Source organism: Brassica napus, chromosome A9 (assembly GCF_020379485.1).
Source record: "Brassica napus cultivar Da-Ae chromosome A9, Da-Ae, whole genome shotgun sequence".
Lineage (NCBI taxonomy): Eukaryota > Viridiplantae > Streptophyta > Magnoliopsida > Brassicales > Brassicaceae > Brassica > Brassica napus.
Window position 1 is genome coordinate 28,231,691 of NC_063442.1, and position 24,529 is coordinate 28,256,219.

General features: G+C 30.7%; 3 protein-coding genes across 3 annotated transcripts; 2 read left to right on the forward strand and 1 right to left on the reverse strand.

The window, feature by feature from the left end:
- Nucleotides 1–131: 131 nt before the first annotated feature.
- On the reverse strand, nucleotides 132–1,470 carry LOC106364700 (pollen-specific protein-like At4g18596). Its single transcript, XM_013804223.2, has 2 exons — nucleotides 1,173–1,470; nucleotides 132–620 (listed from the first exon to the last, which is right to left on the reverse strand). The coding sequence occupies exons 1-2, from the start codon at nucleotides 1,339–1,341 to the stop codon at nucleotides 274–276; spliced, it is 516 nt and encodes a 171-aa protein (XP_013659677.1). The 5' UTR covers nucleotides 1,342–1,470; the 3' UTR covers nucleotides 132–273.
- Nucleotides 1,471–18,671: 17,201 nt separating this feature from the next.
- Nucleotides 18,672–20,165, forward strand: LOC106364701 (ervatamin-B-like). The gene is made up of 2 exons (XM_013804224.3): nucleotides 18,672–19,224; nucleotides 19,463–20,165. Exons 1-2 carry the CDS (start codon nucleotides 18,780–18,782, stop codon nucleotides 20,047–20,049), a joined length of 1,032 nt encoding a protein of 343 aa, XP_013659678.1. The 5' UTR covers nucleotides 18,672–18,779; the 3' UTR covers nucleotides 20,050–20,165.
- Nucleotides 20,166–22,034: 1,869 nt separating this feature from the next.
- LOC125577931 (ervatamin-B-like) lies at nucleotides 22,035–24,511 on the forward strand. Its single transcript, XM_048740093.1, has 2 exons — nucleotides 22,035–23,510; nucleotides 23,602–24,511. The coding sequence occupies exons 1-2, from the start codon at nucleotides 23,054–23,056 to the stop codon at nucleotides 24,186–24,188; spliced, it is 1,044 nt and encodes a 347-aa protein (XP_048596050.1). The 5' UTR covers nucleotides 22,035–23,053; the 3' UTR covers nucleotides 24,189–24,511.
- The last annotated feature ends 18 nt before the right edge of the window (nucleotides 24,512–24,529 follow it).

Sequence of the window (24,529 nt, forward strand, 5' to 3'; positions counted from 1 at the left end):
TTTGTTTTTTTTTTTTCTCTAAAAGTCATGCTTGTGTTCAAGTCATTCTAAAATAAGAACTCCCGAAAATTAAAATTTAAAAGGTAATCAAATCATTTTTGAAAAGGTTGTTGGAACACAAACACAAGATATGAAACAGAAGAAAACAGCGTTAGTTAAGTATCTTTTACCCATAACATGTGAAATCAAATATAAATGTTGTTATATACGAAATGTAAAGAGTTACAACAAAAATTAAAATTGTTCAGAGATCGATGTATATCGGTATTAAGCTTAGAAGATGACGTCAGGGACGATTCCAAGCTCCTTGAAAACTTGAGGACAATCGGCGAGAGGAGTCTTCCTCATGAACCCAAGTGGGTTAATGGTTCGAATCTCATTAGAGACAATGCCATCGTTAGCCGTGAGACTGATCCTTGCTGCGTTTCTTAGGAACTCTTCGTTGTTCACTTCGCCACACTCTGCGTCCGGTGATTGGACGAGGATGATCTCGCACAGTTCCTCTTCGTGGTCTCCCATAACTTCCATCTGGTATTTTCCGTCTTTGTCAGTCACAGCTTCTTTGGTCAGTGTCACTGTCTGGTTCACACGACTCTTGCACTCAAGCTTTACCTTTGCCCCTGTGAATACACAACGAATAATCTTATCGAACTAAAATAAGACATGTGAATAGCCAGCATGTCATGTCTAGATGTTTGAGAACGCTTATTTAAAACACTATGTTGGTATTTTCTTGCAACGATTAAAGAATACTAAATGATTTTTTTATAAGTAATCTGTAAACCTAAAGGAATTAAATGGAAAATAAAAATAAATGTAGAATGATTTAAGAGATGAAAAATACAGACACAAAATGTAAAATTGCAAACCCTTGACTAAACAGTGAGTAGATGCATATCACATTACGCATGTTGGTATATATTTCAATCACGCAAAATCACAATAATACTTGTTTTAATTAAAGATTAAAAATGTGAAACCACGAGTATATTTGTTCGAAGAATATTTAAAAAATAGATTTTCATTTTCAAAGCAAAACCATAATGTATCTTTCTTCATAATTCAAACCACTAAAAACCAAAAAAGGGATCTATTATATAAAGCAATAAATGTTCCTAGTGATTGTACTATCGATCCATAAATGAATTTGATAAGAGAACGTCCTTAATTACCTTCGAGGAATTTACTGAGGCGGGTAACGAATTGGACGCGGCATGTGTCGCAGTAGACGGAGCCCGTGATGTTGAAACGGTCAAAGTCGTCGGCATCAGCGGCCACCAAGTGAAGGAGGGTGGTGAAACATAGGGCAGAGGCAAGGAACACGATGAAGAATTTGGCCATTATGATGCCTTTTTTCTTGTAAGTCTTTGTCTTCTCCTCTCTTAGATTTTGGGAGCTTTATTTATAAACTAAAGTATTTAGGGTGAATTTTTTGTAAGCTTTCGTTGAGAGGAGACGGTATGATAAATCTACTCAAAGATCTCCTTTTATAGAGAATAAATAGACAAAACAACACAAACATGTCATCTTATATCTATTTTTAGATAGTGGTTATGGTTCTTAAGTTTTGTACGGATGTTGTATTCTTGGAACCCGATTTTTTCTCATTGCCATCTATTTTTTTTCTCAGTGGATTCAGTTAGACCATTTTCTGTTGTGGAAACTATTATGTTTATGTATGTTCATTAAAAGAATTTGGTGGGATTCTAGACCCAAATGGAAATGTAGCTAAGTATTAAATGGCTATTTGAACCACGCATGTAAGTTCTTGCTACAACGATTTTGAAAAAAAAAAGAATAAAACAAAATGGATAGAATCTTTCTATAAAGCTCGAAATGAATCTGTAATTTTGAAATGGAAACAAAATCTATAGAGACCTTTATCTATAACATCTATAAAGAGTGGTATCAACACCAAGATAATACAAGAAAATAATGTACATAATTGGATTGTACTTCCTTCCTATGATTGGCCAAAAAGAAATAATTAAGAATGTGAATTGTTGAAGAATTGAGTTCCGTCAATTCCGCTTCTGATCGATTTCGGTGAACTTCACAAATCAAGAACACACTCAATTGACCCGGTTCATGGTGTTAACCAACCGCTACATCCGGTTAGGATCTTTCGATCCCCAACTTATATAGATGAATCGGAAACCACCTCCGACGGATTTATACACGAAGATCACTCACCACCGATCACACTCTAATCGGTTTACAAGGTTAAGAGAATCCTAAAGAAGATACTACCTAATACCCCAAGAATATACAACCTCTCTGTGTACTCTCTCTCTCTCTCTATCTCTCTTGGTCTCTCTCTCTATCTCTCTTGAAGCTCCAACAAAGAAGACAATGACGTCGTTTCTCTCTCTTCTTCGCTCTCTTTTCTCTTTGACGAAGAAGACCTTTGCTGCCTTATATAGAGTCAGCTATTAGCAATTGCATGTGCATCTCACGTGCTCTTAATAACACTCTTTTAATAAGACCCTCTGGCTGAGCTAAAGTGTTTGCCACACTTGGCTACAACCGACATCTTCATACTCCAACCTTCAAGCTCTTCCTTATAACTTCATCAAGTTGGATCATCATCTGACATGAACGTGCTTGATCTGCATCAATCTCTCAGACTGTAAAGTTAAAAAAAAGAAAGAAAGACATGAATGGTTTAACTCTTGCGGCAGGCAGTAACTGGACACACAACATTAACCGGTTAAACATTCAAAGACTTACAGAGTCTACAAGCTGGCCTTGATGAACGTGATGACTCTTGCTGTTATATGCTATCTGCAACAACTCCAGCTCCTGCTTTGTAAAGTCTTTCACTTTTCACCTGATTACAAGACCCAAATTTCTTTTAATTTAGTTCATATCAGAAAGGATAAAACAGCTCCAACGTGAATATGTTGAAAGTTTACGTGAGCATTGTTATGAGCTAAGGCAGGCCAAAAGGTGGAGTGGAAGCTGACATCAACTTTCTTCCACCATAAAGTCTGCAGACCGCGAATACCTCCTCAAAATATTTAACCTGTTAATTTAGAGCAGTATTATTAACTAAGAATTTCTAAAAGTTTCTCACAACTATAATGTTAATATTTTCATATAAATTAATTATGTAACTGATAAAAATCTATAAATAAAATTACATCACAATTTAGTTTATGATCTTAGGTTATTAAACGCATGAAAAGTGTTTGATTAAATACATGAAAAACATATACGAGGAAGTTTTCTTAAACAAAGAAGGGGTTTTTGCCAAAACTAACCCACAACTTGATTTTAATCCCAAACTTATACCCAAACTTGAATCAAATGCAAAACTAACCTAAAAGCCTAGTGAAATTACAGCTCAGTCCTTTGTGACCAAACAAAAAAACAGAAGTCATTTTTACGAATATAGCCCCAGTAAATCGTCTGAGTCGTCTGAGATGTTGGAAGTCGTCTAGACGACTGAAGTGTAAGTCGTCTGGTACCAGTTTATTTTAAAAATAATTTATAAATCTTGTAAAAAAATATTTTGATGCGTAAAAAATAAAAATCAAGTAATTATAAACAGTTTAAACTGATATAAATTAAGATATGATAAAATTGATTTCTTTTGAAGATAGATAAGTGGAAGTAGTGAATCATGAAATACTTTGGTTTAGGAGTTTGGCAAACATATGTTGTAGTATTGTATATATTGTTAGGGTTAGATTTTGGAAAACTAAAATCTTTTTTTCAAAAATTAGTTTTCACTTTTATGTGTTTATTTCTGTGTATAGTAAACACTTTTCAAGTTTGATTTGGTTTTATGAAGTGTTTAATTAGATAATTAAGTTTAGGGGTTATGTTTAGGGTGTGGACGACTTATATTTCAGTCGTCTGTTGAATAATTTACCCGGACGACGAATATTTCAGTCGTCCAGACGACTTACTTGTAAGTCGTCTGGAAAGTCTTCTATTTTAGTTTCCCGCTAAAAATATTTAATTTCCCGATAAAAATATTAAACTCTTCTGGACGACTTACATGTAAGTCGTCTGTTTTAATTTCTTCACCAGACGACTGAAATGTAAGTCGTCTGAGTCAAAAATGTTTAACCTAATTGGATTTTTTGTCTCCCTATATAAAGAAAAATTTACACATTCTCTCTCCTCCTCTCAAATGGCTGCAACAAAAATGTAATGTTCATCATTCTAAAACTCTCCAACCTCTCTCTAATCTCTTTGACTTGAAAACACCAAACTTTATATGAATTTTTCAGTTTTGTCTCATGTATTTCTTACTAATCTATCTCTTTTGCAGGTTTTTAATCAAATGGTACTCATCTTCCACTAATTTAGAGGTAGATCTATTAATTTTAGATATGTATTTTTGTGTGTTCTATAAATGTAGATTTATCTAATCTTCCACTCATTTTCTCTATTTTTAAGTCATTTGAACGTTTTTGGATATGCAGGTTTTTCAGATCTGGATTTGATGTGCAGGTTTTTCAGATCTGGAAGACTTCTGGGACGACTTACCTGTTAGTCGTCTGGACTTCCAGGAAGTCGTCTGGACTTCCAGGAAGTCGTCTGGACTTCTAGGAAGTCGTCTCGATTTTTCTGAGCGTTTTGGTAAGTTCTTATGTCTGATTTTTCTTCATTTGGTAACTTCTTGTTGTATAAAGTTCTTACTTTTTTCCCAAACTAAAACTCTCCAAACCCACTCTAATCTCTTTGACTTGAAAACACCAAACTTTATATGAATTTTTCAATTTTGTCTCATGTCTATCTTACTAATCTTTTTTTTTTTGCAGGTTTTTAATTAGATGGTACTCATCTTCCACTAATTTGAAGGTAGATCTATTATTTTTAGATATATATTTTTGTGTGTTCTGTAAAGGTAGATTTATCTAATCTTCCACTCATTTTTTCTGTTTTTAAGCCATTTGAACGTTTTTAAATATGCAGGTTTTTCAGATCTGGATTTAATATGCAGGTTTTTCAGATCTGGAAGACTTCTGGGACGACTTACTTGTTAGTCGTCTGGAAGTCGTCTGGAAGTCGTCTGGACTTCCTAAAAGTCGTCTGGACTTCCTGTAAAGTCGTCTGGAAGTCGTCTGAACTTCCTAAAAATCTTCTGGCAAAGTCGTCTGAACTTCCTGGAAGTCGTCTGGACTTCTTAGAAGTCGTCTGGACTTCTTAAAAGTTGTCTGGTCTTGTCTACTCAAGTGGAATCCAAGCTTGTCTTTGTAGATGAATGATCTATAATAGTTTTGTTTGTGGTCTGTTTTGTGAATTGCATGTATACTCTTTTAGTTGTGAATTTTTTGTAAAATCAGTAATAATGTTTTCCAAGATGTATTAAATGTGCTAACAATGTGTTTACACATTTACAAATCAATGAAATAATAGACTTCAGTAGCCTTTTTCTTATCTTTGGATCTTTCATATGCAATAATAAACTCCAATGGCCTTTTTCTCATCATAATAAACAAGAATGTTGGTAAGAGATGGAAACAAACAATAGTAACTAGTCAAAGCATATCATATTTTTTATAAGTTTGCATTGAAAAACTTAGTCAAATTTAGTAAAACTAAGGGAGATAACATATTTTGTAAATATGAGTTTTACATATCTTGAAGTTACTTATCACTCTTAAAAATACAAGTTATTCAAAAACTAACGTAGAAGACTTAAAAACTAGTGGAGAAGACGCGGACGACTTCAATCTAAGTTGTCTAGACGACTAAACTATATATCGTCTGGTCAACGTAGATGTTATTTTTGCAATTGACTTTGAAATCTGTTATTTCGGACGACTGAAAGTTAAGTCGTCTACTATTGTTTGGTTAAAAAAAACTCCAAAAAAGCTAGACGACTTACATTTCAGTCGTCAGAGGTTAGTTTTGCATTTGACTGGATTATTTCAGAAGTTTGACTTTTTGGACGACTTACATTTCAGTCGTCTAGTGAAAATTAAAATAATAATATTTTTTTAAAAGTAGACGACTTAAAGTTAAGTCGTCATAGGTTAGTTTTGCAATTGAAAAAAAAACTTCAAGATTTAATTATACACAGACGACTTATAATTCAGTCGTCCACCAGACGACTGAAATGTAAGTCGTCCAGGATTTACGAGGTTTGACCAGAATCTCGGAAAAAAGTCCTGGACGACTTACAATTAAGTCGTCTGGTGGACGACTGAATCATAAGTCGTCTGTGTATAATTAAATCTTGAAGTTTTTTTTTTCAATTGCAAAACTAACCTATGACAACTTAACTTTAAGTCGTCTACTTTTAAAAAAATATTATTATTTTAATTTTCACTAGACGACTGAAATGTAAGTCGTCCAAAAAGTCAAACTTCTGAAATAATCCAGTCAAATGCAAAACTAACCTCTGACGACTGAAATGTAAGTCGTCTAGCTTCTTTGGAATTTTTTTTGAAACCAAACAATAGTAGACGACTTAATTTTCAGTCGTCTCAGGTTACAGATTTCAAAGTCAATTGCAAAAATAACCTCTGCGTTGACCAGACGACTTCCAGGTAAGTCGTCTACAGCCAGACGACTGAAAGGTAAGTCGTCTACAGCCAGACGACTTCCCAAGTAAGTCGTCTGACGAACAGATCTGGAAAAAAACTCGATGTCATACCTTAAATTGGTGAGATAAGTTCCTTAGCATACATAAGGCTTCTCCAAGCACACATAATCACAAACGAAAGTCACCCACCCATAATCGTTAGCTTCTATGACTCTATGAACCATAAAAATTTTAGAATCAAAATCTTGGGTTTTTTTAGCTCATTGTGGAGAGAAAGTGAGAGATATGTTGTGTTTAGTTCACAAGAATGGAAAAAGAAGAAGGGTAAATCGATTTTGGGAGCATTAAGAGCTTCAAATTGGTTGTTCATGGTGGTTGTGGTATTGATGACAATGGCAATCTTGTAATTACTTGAAGATGATGAGGGTGAGAGAGTAAAAATGTCATTTTCGAAAAAAAAAAAAAAAATTGATGGCATTTTCGTAAATTATATGAACTTGTGGGGTGAATAGGGCAAAACCAATTTTAAAAAGAAAAGGAGGTTAGTTTTGTGTTTGACTTTAAGTTGTAGGTCAATTTTGCAAAAATCCCAACAAAGAATAACACGTCGATGGGGACAAATTAACCGAACGGTTATGAAAGTGAATTTAGTCGCTAGCACAATTGAAAAGACAGAAAAACGAGAGGCTGTTGAAGCTGATATTTTTTGGCGTCAAATTTTGTTATCGCCATTTGTCGCAGCGACTGAAAAAGTATTTTGGTGTTGTTTTACCGGCGATGCATTTCCGATGGTAAAGGTGTAGTTTTTGATTGCTGCTGCTGCTGCCGTCAGCGTTTGAGAAAAGAACATGGCTATAGTGGTTACTTCCACCATAGTAGATTAACTATAAATAAAAAACGTTGCTTAACTATTTCTTTTATATATAATTTTCTATTTCTACATGCTTCTACATCAGTGACCAAAAAAAAAAACATGCTTCTATGTTCGTGGGGCTGTGATCCGTGTGAATCCTCCAGTGTGTAATGCTTCTTACTATACATTGAATTCTCGTGTGATTATATATAATTATGCTTAGTTTCAGAAATCCAACCAAACAATATTAATTTTCTTTGTTCTACATTATAACACAAATTTGTTGTAAAACAGTACTGATATATATATGTGGATTCAATCCGAATACTATTTTTATCGTGCATTTGTAGTAATTTTTTAGAGTTCAAATCTTATCTATCACCCGTGTGGCTTCATGTGTTCTTCGACTTAATTTTCTCTATTGTGTGTTTATTTTAGTGTGTTGTGATGATCCACTATGGTTGAGGATTTTTACATAGCAATGTATCAACAATGTTTCAAATGATCTAATATAATTTTCTAGATGAAAAGACATCTATTTAGAATACATAACGTTTAATCTATTCCTAGATACAATGGACCAGGTAAAATGACCAAATGTACAAAAGATATTAATGTAGTTCTCTATGATTTCCTAGAGGTTTGGAATGAGCATTCAAGAAACTCAGTTTGATCAAACCAGTGCTTAAGGCGGCGAACTACTCCCCCCATAATATAACATCTCCAATAGTTCTTCTAGAAAATTATGGTTTCCATCAAATATTTGTTCCATAAAACGTTTGGTTTTCGCCTGTCAAATGTTGATGGTAGAATTGTAGAGAAAAAGTGCCTACTAGAGATGAAATCTGACCAAAATCATAAAACTTCTGCAAATACATAGAAGTTTTAATTATCATCAGTAAGTTGATCGTAGTCCTTAATTATTTAATCAAAAACATTTATATTTATCTGGGACTTCTTTAAAACTGATATAAATCACATGGTATATGCGTCTGGTAAAATTACTGATATCCGAATCAAATATGATCCAAAAATGTTACCAAACCCAAAACCAACAAAATATCTGAACGGATTCTACTCTTATATCCGAAAATCGAAAACTGAATGAACAACCCAAATATTGTAAATACAATTATATTTACAAACATAAATTACTTTTAGATTTAAAATAACTCAATTCACAAATTTACAATTATAAAACGTGAAGTTATCAATTATTTTAAGAAAAACAAATCGAAATACCAAAAAGAACTGAAACTTCTGAAATACTTAACTATACTTGTCAAATTTAACCAAACTTTATACAAACTAACCAAATTTTTTGTTTTTCGAGAGTTTGGGCATCCAAACCTGACCCAAACTTAAATGAACCGAACCAAATTTAAATCAAAATTCTGAAGTACCCGAATAGATCCTAGACCTACAATATTGAAATATCTAAAATATGAAATAATCCATGTAATAGCGGATATTCAAATGCTTAGATTTAGTGCCGGTTTTCATATTTTCTTATAATGCTGCAACTGTGCTACGAGTACAAACAATTAGTATTTTAGTTAGTCAATATTAATATCCTTGTATACAGTGGGGATGCAGAATCATAATTAGATATTTAGATGGGGGCACAACATTTTATTTCATTACGTTTCATTATAGGATGATGAAAACTTTATTATATTAAAATTAATTACTAAAGGAAAATAAAAACTAGTTGGGGGCACGTGACCCCATTCTTCATCACTTCCGTCCGCCACTGCTTGTATATCACGATTTACTTTGTGAAAAGAACATAGATTTACTAAGCTAGATCCATGGCGGCTAGTGGTTCACTGGGTCCTCCACATCTTCGGAATACCACACTTCAAATCTGATATTCATGATAATGTAGTGTAGTCTTAACGAGTGCGTATGTTGCGGCGCGCATGAAAGACGTCCCAACTTGTAGATGGGAAAAGGTTCGCCGCCAATTACAGATTCAACGTTTATTAATTAGAGTTTCCACTATTAATATAGAAGTAAGTAGACTCGTGCTAGTAACCTAGTTTCTACGTAGCTCTAGCAGATAATATTCATATTTATAGGATCAGCTCATAAATACTTCATTTAATTTTTCAAATTATCTTTTTTTTTTTTTTTTTTTTGTAACTGAATTTTTCAAATTATCTTAACTTTGACGTTTGCGGAAAACCAACATATGTTGTAAGATTCGAGTATTTTTTTACCAAATTAATCATCCAAGATGAAGTTACTGAACAATGAGTATAGTATATGCTAGTGATTATTTTGGAAATTGAAACTAGTAGTGTTTACGGGGACAATTCAGAGTTGGGTGACGGCAAATGACAAATATTTCATATGCTTCATGATATATAATTCAGTTAAAAGATAAGAATTAAAAATCAACTTCATTTTAAATATCACTAAATATATAAATTTAAAATCATCAATATAATAATAAAAATTTAAAATATAATTGATTAATCACCTTTTAATTAAATTAAATGAATCTAAAATATTAAATTCGATTTTTACACGCATTTGAACACAATCGTCTTTTGTCGTTCAGAATATAAAAATGTCAGTTTTGTTTACAAAGTCAAAGTGTAGTCTGTTATATTGATAACAAAAAAAAAATATTTTAAATATCTTATATTTTAAAGCATAAGATTTTTTTATCAGGTGAATTATTATTCTCTTTTTTGAGAACTAGTTATTATTCTCTTTTGTTAAAAAACCGATTATTATTCGCTTTTTACCGATATTTTTCTGGCTTTGTCGTTTCAAATACGTAAAGATGTTCGACTCTTGCAAGTCAAGATCAGAGGCATGGATAATTTAAAATAAAACTAGTGGAATAAATATGAATTAACACCATTAGTAGCCCATGCATCATTGCTCATCCATTTCGATAATGGCAAATGTACTCATTGCAAATACTATAAGCAATTTTCTCTCTAGAACGAGGTACATAAATTGACAATATTTTCAATTTTTTTATCCTTATAACATAAAGTATTATTCTGCGGCTAAATTTGTATTGTATCTAAAATCTAACAATAATATAAAGAGAAACAATAAACCGGATAAAGCAAAGGAAACAGAGATGAACTTAATTGCCAGAATACCATGATACAGACATCAGCTATTCCGTCCAAAATCATTTGCGCGAGCTCTTTTTGTTTCTAACTCACAAGTTGACAGTTTTGTTTAATAATTTGTTTTTTTTTTTCTGCCAACACAAAGTCCATTAATTTGGGCCCTTGCTTTATGTATAACTGTTTTGGAAAAAACAATTTATTTGTGTAAATAACTTACTGGGAGATACGTGCACATGAACAAAACTAATGATTTAAGATTGTGGAAAATTATTGAGAAAAACTTGGGTTCACCAACCAATCAAAAAAATAGTATATTAAATATAGTCTTTTTCATAAAAGGAAACAAAATATTTTGAATTTACTTCTTAAAATAAATAGATAAAAATAAATAAAAATATTAGTAGTTGTAAAAAAAAAATATTTTTAAAAAAATTGTTAATGCTGTCCACCCTAAACCTTAAATCATAAACGCTAAATCTAAACCCTAAACACTAAACCCTAAATTCTTAGGTAAACCCTAAATCTTTATGTAAATCATAAATCTTTATGTAAATCATAAATCCTTAAGTAAATCATAAATACTAAACCCTAAATTCATAACCCTAAACACTAAACCCTAAGCCTTTGGATAAATTCTAAATTCTTGGATAAATCCTAAACCTTTGGGTAAAACCCTAAACCCAAAAGATTTTATTCAATGGTTTAAAATTTTCCCAAGGATTAAGATTTACCCAAGGATTTCAGATTTACCCAAGGGTTTAGGGTTTACCTTAACTTTTAGAGTTTAGTTTTTAGGGTTTATCTAAGAATTTATGATTTACACAAGGGTTTAGAGTTTATCTAAGAGTTTAGGGTTTAGTGTTTAGGGTTTAGGTTTAGTGTCTATGATTTAGGGTTTAAGATTTAGTGTGGAAGTTAACAACTTTTAGAAAAAATGTTTTTTTACAGCTACTAATATATATATATTTTCTTATCTATTTATTTTAAGAAGTAAATTCGAAATATTTTATTTCCTTTTACGAAAAAGACTACATGCAATATGCTAATTTTTGATTAGTTGGTGAACTTAAAGGTTCACCATAGGGGTGAACCCAAGTCTTTCTCAAAATTATTATAGGGATTGAAGTTCTAATATTTTTACCGCAGTTCACCTATACATTGGTTAACCAATGCATCTCGAACAGCAATAATACTCGGTTTTTCTAAATTTTATCGGTTTTCTACATATTTCATTAATCGGTTTTAGATATCATAGTTTAGATTCCTCAGATACTAAAGAATATAATAGTTACAAATCTTAATGTTAGATCATTGAGAATTACTCTTTCCTTTTCAAAAAAATAGATGTTTTGGAAAAAAAATTGTTTCACAAAGATATATATTTTGTGTTTTCTATGCAAAAATTGTAAATTTCAAGAAAATTAATTAATCTTATTGAATTATTATTGGTTAAAAGATGTTGAAAATTGAAAATTATAGAAAATGATACATTTATTATAGTGATTTAATGTGTTTTTTTCATATGTGTGAAAAATATAAAAAATCTATTTTTGTGAAATGGAGGGAATATCATTTTGTTCAACTCAATTTTTTAGTATTTACGATTTATTAGGCCATTAAGTTAAAAGTTATGGCAAAGTAAAGGTCAATAGACTCAATACTATTGTTGAATACAATGTTTGATTGCTTTTCTCTACATCCAATTACAATCTGGACATAATATCACACCAGAATTTCCATTTGATCTTTGTTCATACTTGTATCAGCTGTCCAAACACTTTGACGAAAACAAAAAAAAACTTCTGCGATAGAATCACAAGTAGGATGTAAAGGTTTCTCATCAGTTCAGTTAGAAAATGGGATTATGGGAAACATCGATCATTTCTAAATTTGAGCTTTTAATTATTACATAAAATTATTACTCCATCCTTTTCAAAAAAATAAATGTTTTAGAAAAAAAATATTTCACAAAAATATATATTTTGTGTTTTCTATGCAAAAATTGTAAACTTCAAAAAAAATTAATTAATCTTATTGAATTACTATTGGTTAAAAAATGTTAAAATTTGAAAATTGCAAAAAACGAAACATTTATTATAATGATTTAATGTTTTTTTAATATGTGTAAAAAAACTAAAAATTTTATTTTTGTGAAACGGAGGAAGTAGTAAATTTGCCATAACTTTTAATTATTACACAAAAGAATTTATGTTTGATCTTTGTTCATACTTGTATCAGCTGTCCAAACATTTGACAATAAAAACTTCCAGAAGGGCGATAGATTGCAAGTAGGAGACGACAAAAAAAATCGCAAGTAGGATATAAAGGTTTCTGAGTTCAGTTAGAAAATGGAAACATCGATCAGCTCTATAGTGGAGCATTTAATTATTACGCAAAAGTATTATTAATTTTTTTCCTTATGTTGTTGAACTTTATCCGTCCTGAGCTATATTAGGACTTGATCTGAGCGCCCCTCGAAATTGATTTTATTTTATTTATAAATTGTTTAGTAACATTTTAAGTATATAAATATAAGTTATTTAGATATTTTTAGGTTTCTACGAATCTATTGGACGTGGACGAATCTAATTCAAACCCATTCGGAAATTTACAATACGCTTTGTATACTTAGATATTTGTTGCCATGGTTTATACACAGATTTTGATTTTAAAATCCAAAAAAATCGATGCCCGAAAAATATCTATATACGAAAATGCCTATGTCTCTCTGATTACGTAACACATAATTATTTTTGTAAACCGGTTTGAACTCTTGTCACTAATGGAGCAATTTCCATTCAAACATGTGAAATTATTATGGTTAACACATAAAATAAATGACGTTGAAACATTATTGTAAATACAATTAGTGAAAGTAGTTTTGAAAACTGAAAAAATGAATGCTAAAGATGTAATAAAATACTTGAAATAAACAATTTCTGTTTTGTACTTTTATATTAAATGATGTCAAATTATTTAAATTATTTGGAAAATACAGTAAATGAAGTGTTCAAATTAGTTAAAAAGAAATGAAGAAGATGTAAAAAACTCACTTACAAATATATAAATATTATTTTGTGTTTCAGTTTTAATAGAATAGATACAACACATTTGACTGAATTAAAAATCAAAAGAAATGGATCGATATGCAGTTAATATGCTATAAAACATTAAACATAAGTTTATAGTTTTTTAGCATTAATTATATATAAATGCATATTAAGCTTAATATAAGTCTGTTTGAATAAATTAAATGACACACATAACTAAATCAAATGACTAAAATAATAGAGATACGAGAACTCGATCCGTGCAACCGCGCAGATTTTTGTTTTCATTTATTTTTATATAAATATTTTGCTTTCAATTATAAATTGGTATATATTATAATATATATGTGTCTATTAATTTTTAAAACATAACAAGTTTACGGTATATTTTTTCATTGAATAGATTGTTTCAGACTTTCACATGTATTTGTATCTTTTTTCTATATATATATATATATTCGGATTATTATTTCATTATTAATATCGTAACTATATATATAAAGATTAGTAAAATATTGTTTTATTATCATATTCAAAGATATTGTAACATTTCAAAAATTTAGAAAGTTTTTAAAAAATTAAAATTTTTGCTTCATAGATTTATATTATCGAGTAAATAATTAAATATTTAGTTTTTGTTTAATTTTTAAAATAAATTATATAGTTTAAAATTTGTTTTCATTGGTTTAAAGCAGTAAAGATTAATCATTGTTAGATAATAAGATTTTTGTTATTTAAAAAAGATCTTTATAATTTAAAAGTTAATATCGATAAATATTAAAATAATTAATATATGGAGGTATAGTATTACACCATTAAGTTATATCTATTTAATTTATACTATCTATAAATCCAATGGATCATTTATTATTTAAATCAAATTATGTTGATAGCCCAATAATTTTTTTTGATATGCCCACAATTTAAATGATAAGATTAAAAATTAAATATAATATAATTTTCTAGGAATAGGTCTATTAGATTTATTTTAAAAAAAAAATCACACATGAATTAAAGTTGTGTCTTCTGTTTTAATATATAAGATTTGTACTATCCGTAATTGAGTTAGAAACAGTTTATTTCCATAAAATATTATAATGAAACAATAGTATCATCTTAGGAGCCATAATTCTACTGATTTATTTTAAAGCTATCACTTTTTTCTTATTGTTTGGTTATAGTGTGGCACAATGGTCAATACTGGTGTATTTATAACAATTTTACATATGTTCATAGATTTATTTTTAATTTATCAATAATACATTTGAATATTTACATGAGATAGATGATTTCAATCCCTTATTTTTGTGGTAAATGTATAGTTTTATCTTCTATATCTTAGCTAGAAGATAATAAATCACGTCGGCTGGAAATCACGTATAGTTTGTGAAGAGTTTATTAGCTATCATTATATTTTGGCTGCAATAATATAATGATAATCCTATATTTTGCGGTAAATGTATAATGATAATTTAAAGAAATTATACGTGATTTATTATTTTCTAGCTAAGATATTGTTGTAGAATTTCATTATATTTAGGAAAACAAATATTTTTGTTACTGAATGTAGATTACAATCTTTAATTTTTTGAACTATCTTAAGTTTATGTCACTAAAAAATCTGTGATGCAAATGTAGGTTATTCACTTTAACGTCTAGTATCTAAATTATATATATTAACATACTGATTATTAAAATGTATAAAGCCTATAATTTGATGGTTTAGTCTTGTGGTGATAGTTTGGTTAATCTATTATATGTTACATGATTCATTAACTAAATAAGTGCCCACTTATGTGTTTCTTTTCTGCAAAAATAATTTATGTGTTTGTTCTCGTTTAGTTTATGTGTTAAATTTCTTGGTTTAGTTTGGCCAGACATAATTATTATTTATAGCTACTAATATATCAATTCAACGTTTGGTGGGAAACATAAGTGTTTGGTTTTGAACATTAATTTCCCGGTTTAGGCTATCCACGAATTTATGGCAGGAGATGTTTTACATATTAATGTTCATAGTGTTGATGTGCAATACGTGATTATAGATTTTATACATATTTTGTTGTTACTGAATATTGATTACAATCTTTAATTTTTTGAACTATCTTAAGTTTATGTCACTAAAAAATCTGTGATGCAAATGTAGGTTATTCACTTTAACGGTTACGGTATCAAAAAAAAAAATTAATATATATATATTAACATACTGATTATTAAAATGTATAAAACCTATAATTTCATGGTTTAGTCTTGTGGTGATAGTTTGGTTAATCTACTATATGTTATATGATTCATTAACTAAATAAGTGCCCACGAATTTATGTGTTTCTTTTCTGCTAAAAGAATTTATGTGTTTGTTCTCGTTATTTCATTTAAATTTCTTGGTTTAGTTTGGCCAGACATAATTATTATAGCTACTAATATATCAATTTAACGTTTGCTGGGAAAAATAAGTGTTTGGTTTTGAACATTAATTTCTCGGTTTAGGCTATCCACAAATTTATGGCAGGAGATGTTTTACATATTAATGTTCATAGTGTTGATGTGCAATACGTGATTATAGATTTTATATATATTTTGTTGTATATTCAATTTAGGAAATTATTTAATAAATTAGGAAAAGACAAAAAATAAAATATAAGGCTAGAGTCTATTATTTACATCAATGGCATAGGATTGTAAATAAATTGTAAGTCTAAAGGTCAATTTCAATTTATACTTCAATATTAATAGATTAGATTTGTATCGTATTATGCCTTACGTTTTATTATCAATACGTTATGCGATTTAAGTTTGGAATTTACAAGTACAAATATATAGTAGTGATCCACCCTTTTTGGTTGCAAGATTTTTTATCCATCTAAATGCTTTTACTTCCAAAGAAAAACATTAGAGATGTAAGTAACGTGAAGAAAATTTGCATCTTATCTCATCAAGTAATGTCTGCACTTTCTTTCTTCTGAAGAAATCATTCATATATACGTATATAAAGGTTGTGTTCTATATATACATATAGGCGTCAAGGGTCATGGAGTATGGACCAACGATTTCCATTGGGGTAGCTTTTTCGTGCAAGTAGGTTCTGATCTTTAAATTAAAGGCAAACAAAATTTGACCTATGAATCAGGCCTTTGTTGGTTTGTTTAAGAGATATAAGATAAATAAATTAGAATTTTGTTATAACTTATGACATTAATTAAATAAAATTATTAGGATTTGTTTAAAATTATAGTCTTATAAACACATATATTGAGGAAAATTATGTCAAATCGTCTAGAAAATAATTATTTCTGTAATCGGTTCAGTATTGCATATTTAGATATCTACTAAACTATAGTTGTGAATAGCAATTTCTTTGTCAAATCGGTTCATTATCAAAATTATGTCAAATCCTATAGAAAATTATGTCAAATCGTCAAAATAATTATTTCTATAATATATGACCAACTATTAAATAGAACCGTTGGTCAAACGTAATAGATGTGATAATGATTCCAATTATTTTTTGATAATGATTCCAAATACCTTACATAAACACCTTAATAAACATGGATAATTTTAAATAGTTAATGTATTAACCATAAATATAGGAATGGCATAGCATCGTAATTATGAAAGAAAATAAATAGTAATAATAGGAGTGATTCTGATTTAATAACATTGATTATGATGCGAATTAAATTTTGTTTCACTTGGCAACAAATATTTTGATTTTCAAAATTTAAGTACGTTGATTTGTGATGGATTGTAAACAATATTATTTAGTTTGATCAATAACTGAAAAAAAATTTAGTCCACATTAAATTTTAAAATTGAAGTTGCATGTTTTTAAGTTTAACTATTCATTCATAAAAAAAAAAAAAAAACTCCAGTACGTGGTTTTCACTATTTTGGAGATAATTTATCAGTTCTTCTTCTTTATTTTTGTTTTTTTAGAGGCCCCCCATGCAAGTGAAGCTAGAGTGACATGGCTGGCAGGCTTAAGCGAGCCACTAGACTATTTACCTTTACTTATCGTCACATATTTCCACTATTTTCATTGAACTGAGGTAAATATAAATGGACCCCAAATAAAAAGGAATTATCTTTGATTTCGGTCAGGACTTAATACTTTTGACTTTCAGAACTCAGTTGTTCCCAAAAGCTAATAATGTTGTCATGACAGTTTTGAGTCCGAAGTAATCTATATTTTAAAACTCACCATGACCGAGAACTTCAAAATACATTTGATTGGACCATGATTGCATTCAAACGCAAATGTATCTACCTAAACCCTAAGGTTACTAGTAAATATCGCTAGATCTTATCTCTATATTTTAAAATGATATGGTAATACATATATATCCCCTAGACTATATATGTGAAGTGATTTTCCCAAATGTCCTCTCTACCATCAATTTTACAAAACAAATATGACATGACTACTAAAATTGATGACATGGCTTCCGAGAAAATATGACATGGATAATTTCATTTAGTGTTGATTTATATTTTTGACAAACTTATTAGAATATGGTAATAATTCATATATTACATTTAATATTGATATTTCTTTTTGGTAAACTTTTTTAAAATATTGTAATAGCTCATACATCATCTATAAAAAAAATATATCCATAGATAACATTTCAAATTTTGAAATATTATTATTTTTGTATAATTATACAATTTGTATTACTAAAACTTTCAAAAAAAAAATTACCATTTTTAAAAAATTTAAATATCTAATCGTACGATTATTAGTTTCTTATGTATCAACAAATTTTATAAATACTTTTTAGGCTAATTTTTTTATAATTATACAATTTTATATCATTTTTATTAGTTTTATACAAATTGATTTAATTTATATCCAATATATATTAAATATTAGTAAGAAAATAGTAAAATCTATAACATTTAATAAAATTTCTTATTTTTAAATATTAAAAAATTTCTTACTGCAAATATAAGTAAGAAAACACCTAGTATATATATATATATATATATATTAGTTGTAATATATGTGCATATAGAAATGGGAAAGTTGTTCCTCCAAAGATCACGGCGCAAGTTAATGCAAACAACACCATAACCATTATAGAGTCAACTTGCAATTTGCTCTCATTTTTCAGTTAGACCATAACCAACTTCGAATCTTTTCTTTATAAATACCCTTTCTCCCCATCCTTACTTCTTCACTACAACACAACAGAAACACTTCACATACAAGAAAAAACTACAATTTCATTCTTTCATCTATTTTAATTTTTGTCATATTCATCAACAACAAAATGACATCGATAGTATTCCTTGTGTTTCTAACAATTATTTCCATGGGAAGCGTCTCCCAAGCCACATCTCGTGTCACCTTCAACAAGCCCTTAATTGCTGACCACCATCAACAATGGATGACTCGATTCTCCCGAGTTTATACCAACGAGCTTGAGAAAAAGATGAGGTTCGACGTGTTCAAGAAAAACCTGAAATTCATTGAGGAATTTAATAAGAAGGGAGATAAATCCTACAGGCTTGGTGTCAACGAGTTTGCGGATTGGACCGAAGAAGAGTTCATTGCCACACACACCGGTCTCAAGGGCATCAACAAAATTTCACCATCTGAATTTTACGATGAAATGATACCTTCTTGGAATTGGAACGTCAGTGATGTTGCCCGTGAGACCAAAGATTGGAGATCCGAAGGAGCTGTAACACCTGTTAGATACCAAGGCCAATGCGGTAAGCTTTCCAAAATTATATAAATTCAAAACAGTGGTCTCTACATATGTATGATATTCAAGATTTGAAATTCAATACGCTCAATAAATTTTAGTAAACCGCTGGATTAGTATTGAATTCCATGATTTCATAATGCCATTGTAAAAACTTAGGCCCCAAGTTAGAGTTACCTAACTAGGTTTACGTTATTACGGGAAAAAAGACTATACTTAATATATCTGGATGTATATTTGGACAGGAGGTTGTTGGGCGTTCTCAGCAGTCGCAGCGGTGGAAGGTGTGACAAAAATTGCCCGAGGCAACCTCGTATCTTTGTCTGAACAACAGCTTCTAGATTGCGACAGAGAGCATAATAACGGTTGTAGTGGCGGGATAATGTCAGATGCTTTCAGCTACATAATCAAAAACCGTGGCATTGCTTCAGAGCAAGCGTACCCTTTCCAAATGACAGAGGGGATCTGCCGTTACAATGGGAGACCCACCGCATCAATCAGAGGGTTCCGGACCGTCCCAAGCAACAACGAGCGTGCGTTGCTCGAGGCGGTTTCGAGACAGCCTGTCTCGGTTTCCATTGACGCAGATGGACCCGGTTTCATGCATTACTCAGGTGGAGTGTACGATGAGCCGTACTGCGGGACCAGTGTGAATCATGCAGTGACGTTCGTTGGGTACGGTACGAGCCCTGAAGGGATAAAGTATTGGCTGGCTAAAAATTCGTGGGGTGAGACTTGGGGAGAGAATGGTTACATCAGGATTCGTAGAGATGTAGAATGGCCTCAGGGCATGTGTGGTGTGGCTCAGTATGCTTTTTATCCGGTTGCGTAACTAAGTGGCAGATGACCTATTATTAAAGTGTGATAACTATACGACAACATTAAAATAACAAAAAATGTAACATTATTATATAGTCTGGCTTATCAATTGTTTAGTTGTGGTCTAAATCTGCATCGCAATGCTTGACCTATATGTTTAGCGACAACCAAAATGCATCACCTACTGGTATGTACGTATAAAATACAGTATAATGTAGTTTATATTTGGATGAAGGTAAATGCTTTACTAACTGAACAAAACAATGACAGCGTTTGTAACAATGAAGTTATTGAAGAAATAAATCATTAACGAGACCCATAAATAAAAATAAAACCACGTACGTTGTTACTTGTAAGACGGAAAAAGTAAACTCATCTGTTGCTAAACTGGTACCATCAAAATTTATCATATGGGTCATCTACACAACTAATAAGTTAGTGATTACACATGTAAGAAACTTTTTGGGGTTGGGCATTTATTTTTTCCAAAGGCTGTTTAGAGACGGGAAAAGTGCCAACTTCGACCCCAACAATTTTGGTCGTGCCAAAATACGACCCAAACAATTGATCAGTGTCATATACGATCTCAACTCAAATATAATTCGAAAAGATACCAAAATTTTTTAAAATGTGCTTAAATATACATTGACTCTAACAGAAGTTAGTCAATCGTTAACAAGATAAAACGACGTAATTTTGATATACGAGGAAAAGTGTCAATTTCGACCCCAACATTCTCAGTCGTGCCAAATAGGACCCGAACAAATGGTCAGTGCCAAAACCGACCTCAACTTTATTATAATTTAAGAAAAACTGCGTGAACTTCTTAAAACGTGCATAAATCTATATTGACTCTAACAAAAGTTAGTCAACTATTAACAAGATAAGACTACGTCCTTTTGATATATATATATATATATATATATATATATATATATATATATATATATATATATATATATATCTTTGAAAAAATAAATAAATAAATAAATATGTTCATTTTGGGACTCAAACCGTGTTGTGATATCCTTTTAAAGGGGCACACTAACAACTAGATAAAAGTAACTTTTTGAAATATTACTACAAATTTGAAATTATATGAACTACTATTTTTCTTCATTTTATCCAATTTAAAAATTTGGTGATAATTTTTCTGATTTATATAAATACATTAACATGTTTTTTATTTATCATATCTTTAATAAACTTCTATCTTACTAAAATATAAATAACAAAATATTTATTATTATGGGATCTTACATATACTTAAAACTTTGAATTATTTATAAAATTTTCTTATATAAATTATTTTTAATTTTTAAACTTAAGTGGACATTTTTCTGTTTTTCAAGGTTAATATTATGTATTTTTGATATTTTGTTCAAAAATGTTAAGAGGCCTTTTACCTTTCTTTCACTAAGATATCTTCTACAAAATATTAGACATATTAAGCAATAACTATAATATATAAAAGCAATCACCAAAGTTTTAAATTGGATAAGATGAAGAAGAATAGTGGTTTATACAATGGAGAATTTCAATTTGTAATAATATTTTAAAAAGTTACTTTAGTATAGTTGTTAGTGTGCTCCTTTAAAAGGGTATTCCGACATGGGTTTGAGTCCTGGAATGAATATATTTTTTTTAAATATATATATATATATATCAAAACAACGTCATCTTATCTTGTTAGCGGTTGACTAACTTCTGTCAGAGTCAATGTAGATTTATGCACGTTTTAAGAAGTTTGGATATTTTTTAAAAAGTTATAATTGAGTTGAGATTGGTTTTAGCACTGGCCATATGTTCGGATCATATTTGGCATGACTTAAATTGTTGAGGTCGAAATTAACATTTTTCCTCGTATATTACACGACGTCGGTTTTTCTTCTTAACAGTTGAATAACTTATGTTAGAGTCAACGTAGATTTAAGCACGTTTTAAGAAGTTCGGATAGTTTTTTTGAATTATAATTGAGTTGAAGTCGTATTTAGCATTGATCAATTGTTTGGGTCGTATTTGACACGACCAAAATTGTTGGGGTCGAAATTAGCACTTAATACAATTGTATATATTTCTAGATTTTAAAGAGACAGAGGAACACGACTAATGGAAAAGGTTCTCTATATATGTGTAAAATAATGTATCCATTGTCCTAAATACAAACGATTGTGGAATATTTACACTGATTTACATTGCGGATCTTTAGCTACTAATGGTTCATTAATAGATTGTTTGGTGGAAACCCTTTGATCTAGTGGTTTAACCAATGGTTCATTAATATTTCAACACCAAGAGATCTTGGTTTCAATTCTCCGAGAATGCCTGATTATCCAGAATATTGGAGAAAAGACTTACAAAAGATTTTCGATATGGCGCAAGACGTACCGTTAACACTTAGCAATGGATTTTATAAGCCGTTTCAAGGTGATGCAGTCAAACAGAAATCTTCATAAGACAAGTAGAATTGTCGCAGTATTATTGTCTATGTAACTTTTCTCATATTTTGTAATAACATAATTAATCGGTGTTTAAAAAAAAAGATTGTTTGAATCCAAAGCTGAACATATAGAGGATACAAATTAATATGATACGATATAAATTTAATAGATTTTATGTAATTATATATTCAAAAATGAAATATCAATGCGTTAACATGCTAAGAACTCAAAAAGATTATATCATTTAATTTCTCTATTATTTTTGATTCTTAAGTTCGTACAAATATATATATATGTATATATATATATATGCAAGATAAATAAACTATTTTTCTAAATAAGAGATTTCTATGAGATGGCAAAATAAATACATGATATTTCGTAGTAAACACTAGTAATGTTAATCATATCAATCAACGCGATTGATATCTCAACACGTAAACATTAATAATGTTAATCATGCTAAAAAGGAGTGGAAAGGAATTAATTCCGTCAAAGATATAAAAAGAAACAAGGTCATTTTGAATACATATACCGTTCTCTCAATTTTAACATCTTCACCACACCACATCAAAAATGGTCTTGCGAGTGTCATATGTTTTGGTGGTTCTAACCATTCTTTCCATGGATCATAGAATCTCTCAAGCCACATCCCGTGTTGCGTTTCAGGAGCCATCCATTGCTCATCACTTCCAACAATGGATGATCAAGTTCTCTCGAGTTTATAGCAATGAACCCGAGAAACAGATGAGGCTGGAAGTGTTCAAGAAAAACTTTGAATTCATTGAGAATTTTAATAGTAAGGCGAACCAAAGCTACAAACTTGGTGTCAACGAGTTCACGGATCGGACTAAGGAGGAGTTCCTAGCCACCCACACCGGTCTCACTAGAGGCATTAATGTAACTTCATCATCCGAAGCGGTTGATGAAACTATGTCATCTTGGAATTGGAACGTCAGTAATATCGTCGGCCAGAGCAAAGACTGGAGAATGGAAGGTGCTGTAACACCTGTCAAACTGCAAGGACAATGTTGTAAGTTTTCTTCACATACTAAAACTTAATACCCAAGTCAGGGTGATAATTCTAGGTTTTAACAATGAAAGTAATCAATATATACATGCAGCTAGTTGCTGGGCTTTCTCGGCGATTGCAGCAGTGGAAGGTCTGACAAAGATTGCCGGAGGAAACCTCATATCACTGTCCGAACAGCAACTTATAGATTGTGACGGAGCGCCTAACGAAGGTTGCAGGGGAGGAACAATGGAAGAAGCTTTCACCTACATAGCACAAAACGGAGGCATTTCTTCAGAAGACGCATACCCTTACCAAGAGAGAGATGGGACTTGCCAGTCCCAGGCCGAACCCGCCATGCAGATCAGAGGTTTCCAATACGTTCCACGCAACAACGAGCGTGCATTGCTCGAAGCTGTATCGATGCAGCCCGTCTCGGTAAGCATTGCCGGGTTGGCTGAAAGTTTCAGCCATTACTCAAGCGGAGTGTACAGTGATCCGGCCTGTGGGATCGCCACGACTCATGCAGTGACGTTGGTTGGGTACGGGATGAGCCCGGAAGGGATTAAGTACTGGCTGGCTAAGAACTCTTGGGGTGAGACTTGGGGAGAGAATGGTTACATTAGACTCCGTAGAGATGTGGAGTGGCCTCAAGGCATGTGTGGTCTAGCTCAGTATGGTTGTTATCCGGTTGCTTGACTAGCTTATCCGGTGATATGATAAACTGAAATGATCAAACATTATGTCGTTTGGTCTATTTTATGATTTCTTTAAAAAACTATATCGCAACTTACGCTTGACCATAAGCATTATAATGTTTCATTCTGTTGCTCCATATAATAAATGCAACATTTAGTTTTCACTCCATCCCTTCGAAATGTATTTTGAAAATTTTCTACACATACTAAGAAAGTATATTAAAATTTCCTACTATACCTTAATTCACAATATAATTTTATATTTCTATTAATAGATTAAATAAGTAAGATTGAACCTGACGTTTTGTTTAAAACCCTTGCGTTGAAAATCCAAGAGAATAA

Excerpts from the sequence above, each read along its gene's own strand:
- LOC106364700 (XM_013804223.2), bottom strand. The coding sequence starts at position 1,341 with ATGGCCAAATTCTTCATCGTGTTCCTTGCCTCTGCCCTATGTTTCACC. Across the intron at positions 621-1,172 it reads CCTCAGTAAATTCCTCGAAG|GGGCAAAGGTAAAGCTTGAG; the intron begins GTAATTAAGGAC and ends GTGTATTCACAG.
- LOC106364701 (XM_013804224.3), top strand. The coding sequence starts at position 18,780 with ATGACATCGATAGTATTCCTTGTGTTTCTAACAATTATTTCCATGGGA. Across the intron at positions 19,225-19,462 it reads TAGATACCAAGGCCAATGCG|GAGGTTGTTGGGCGTTCTCA; the intron begins GTAAGCTTTCCA and ends ATATTTGGACAG.
- LOC125577931 (XM_048740093.1), top strand. The coding sequence starts at position 23,054 with ATGGTCTTGCGAGTGTCATATGTTTTGGTGGTTCTAACCATTCTTTCC. Across the intron at positions 23,511-23,601 it reads CAAACTGCAAGGACAATGTT|CTAGTTGCTGGGCTTTCTCG; the intron begins GTAAGTTTTCTT and ends ATATACATGCAG.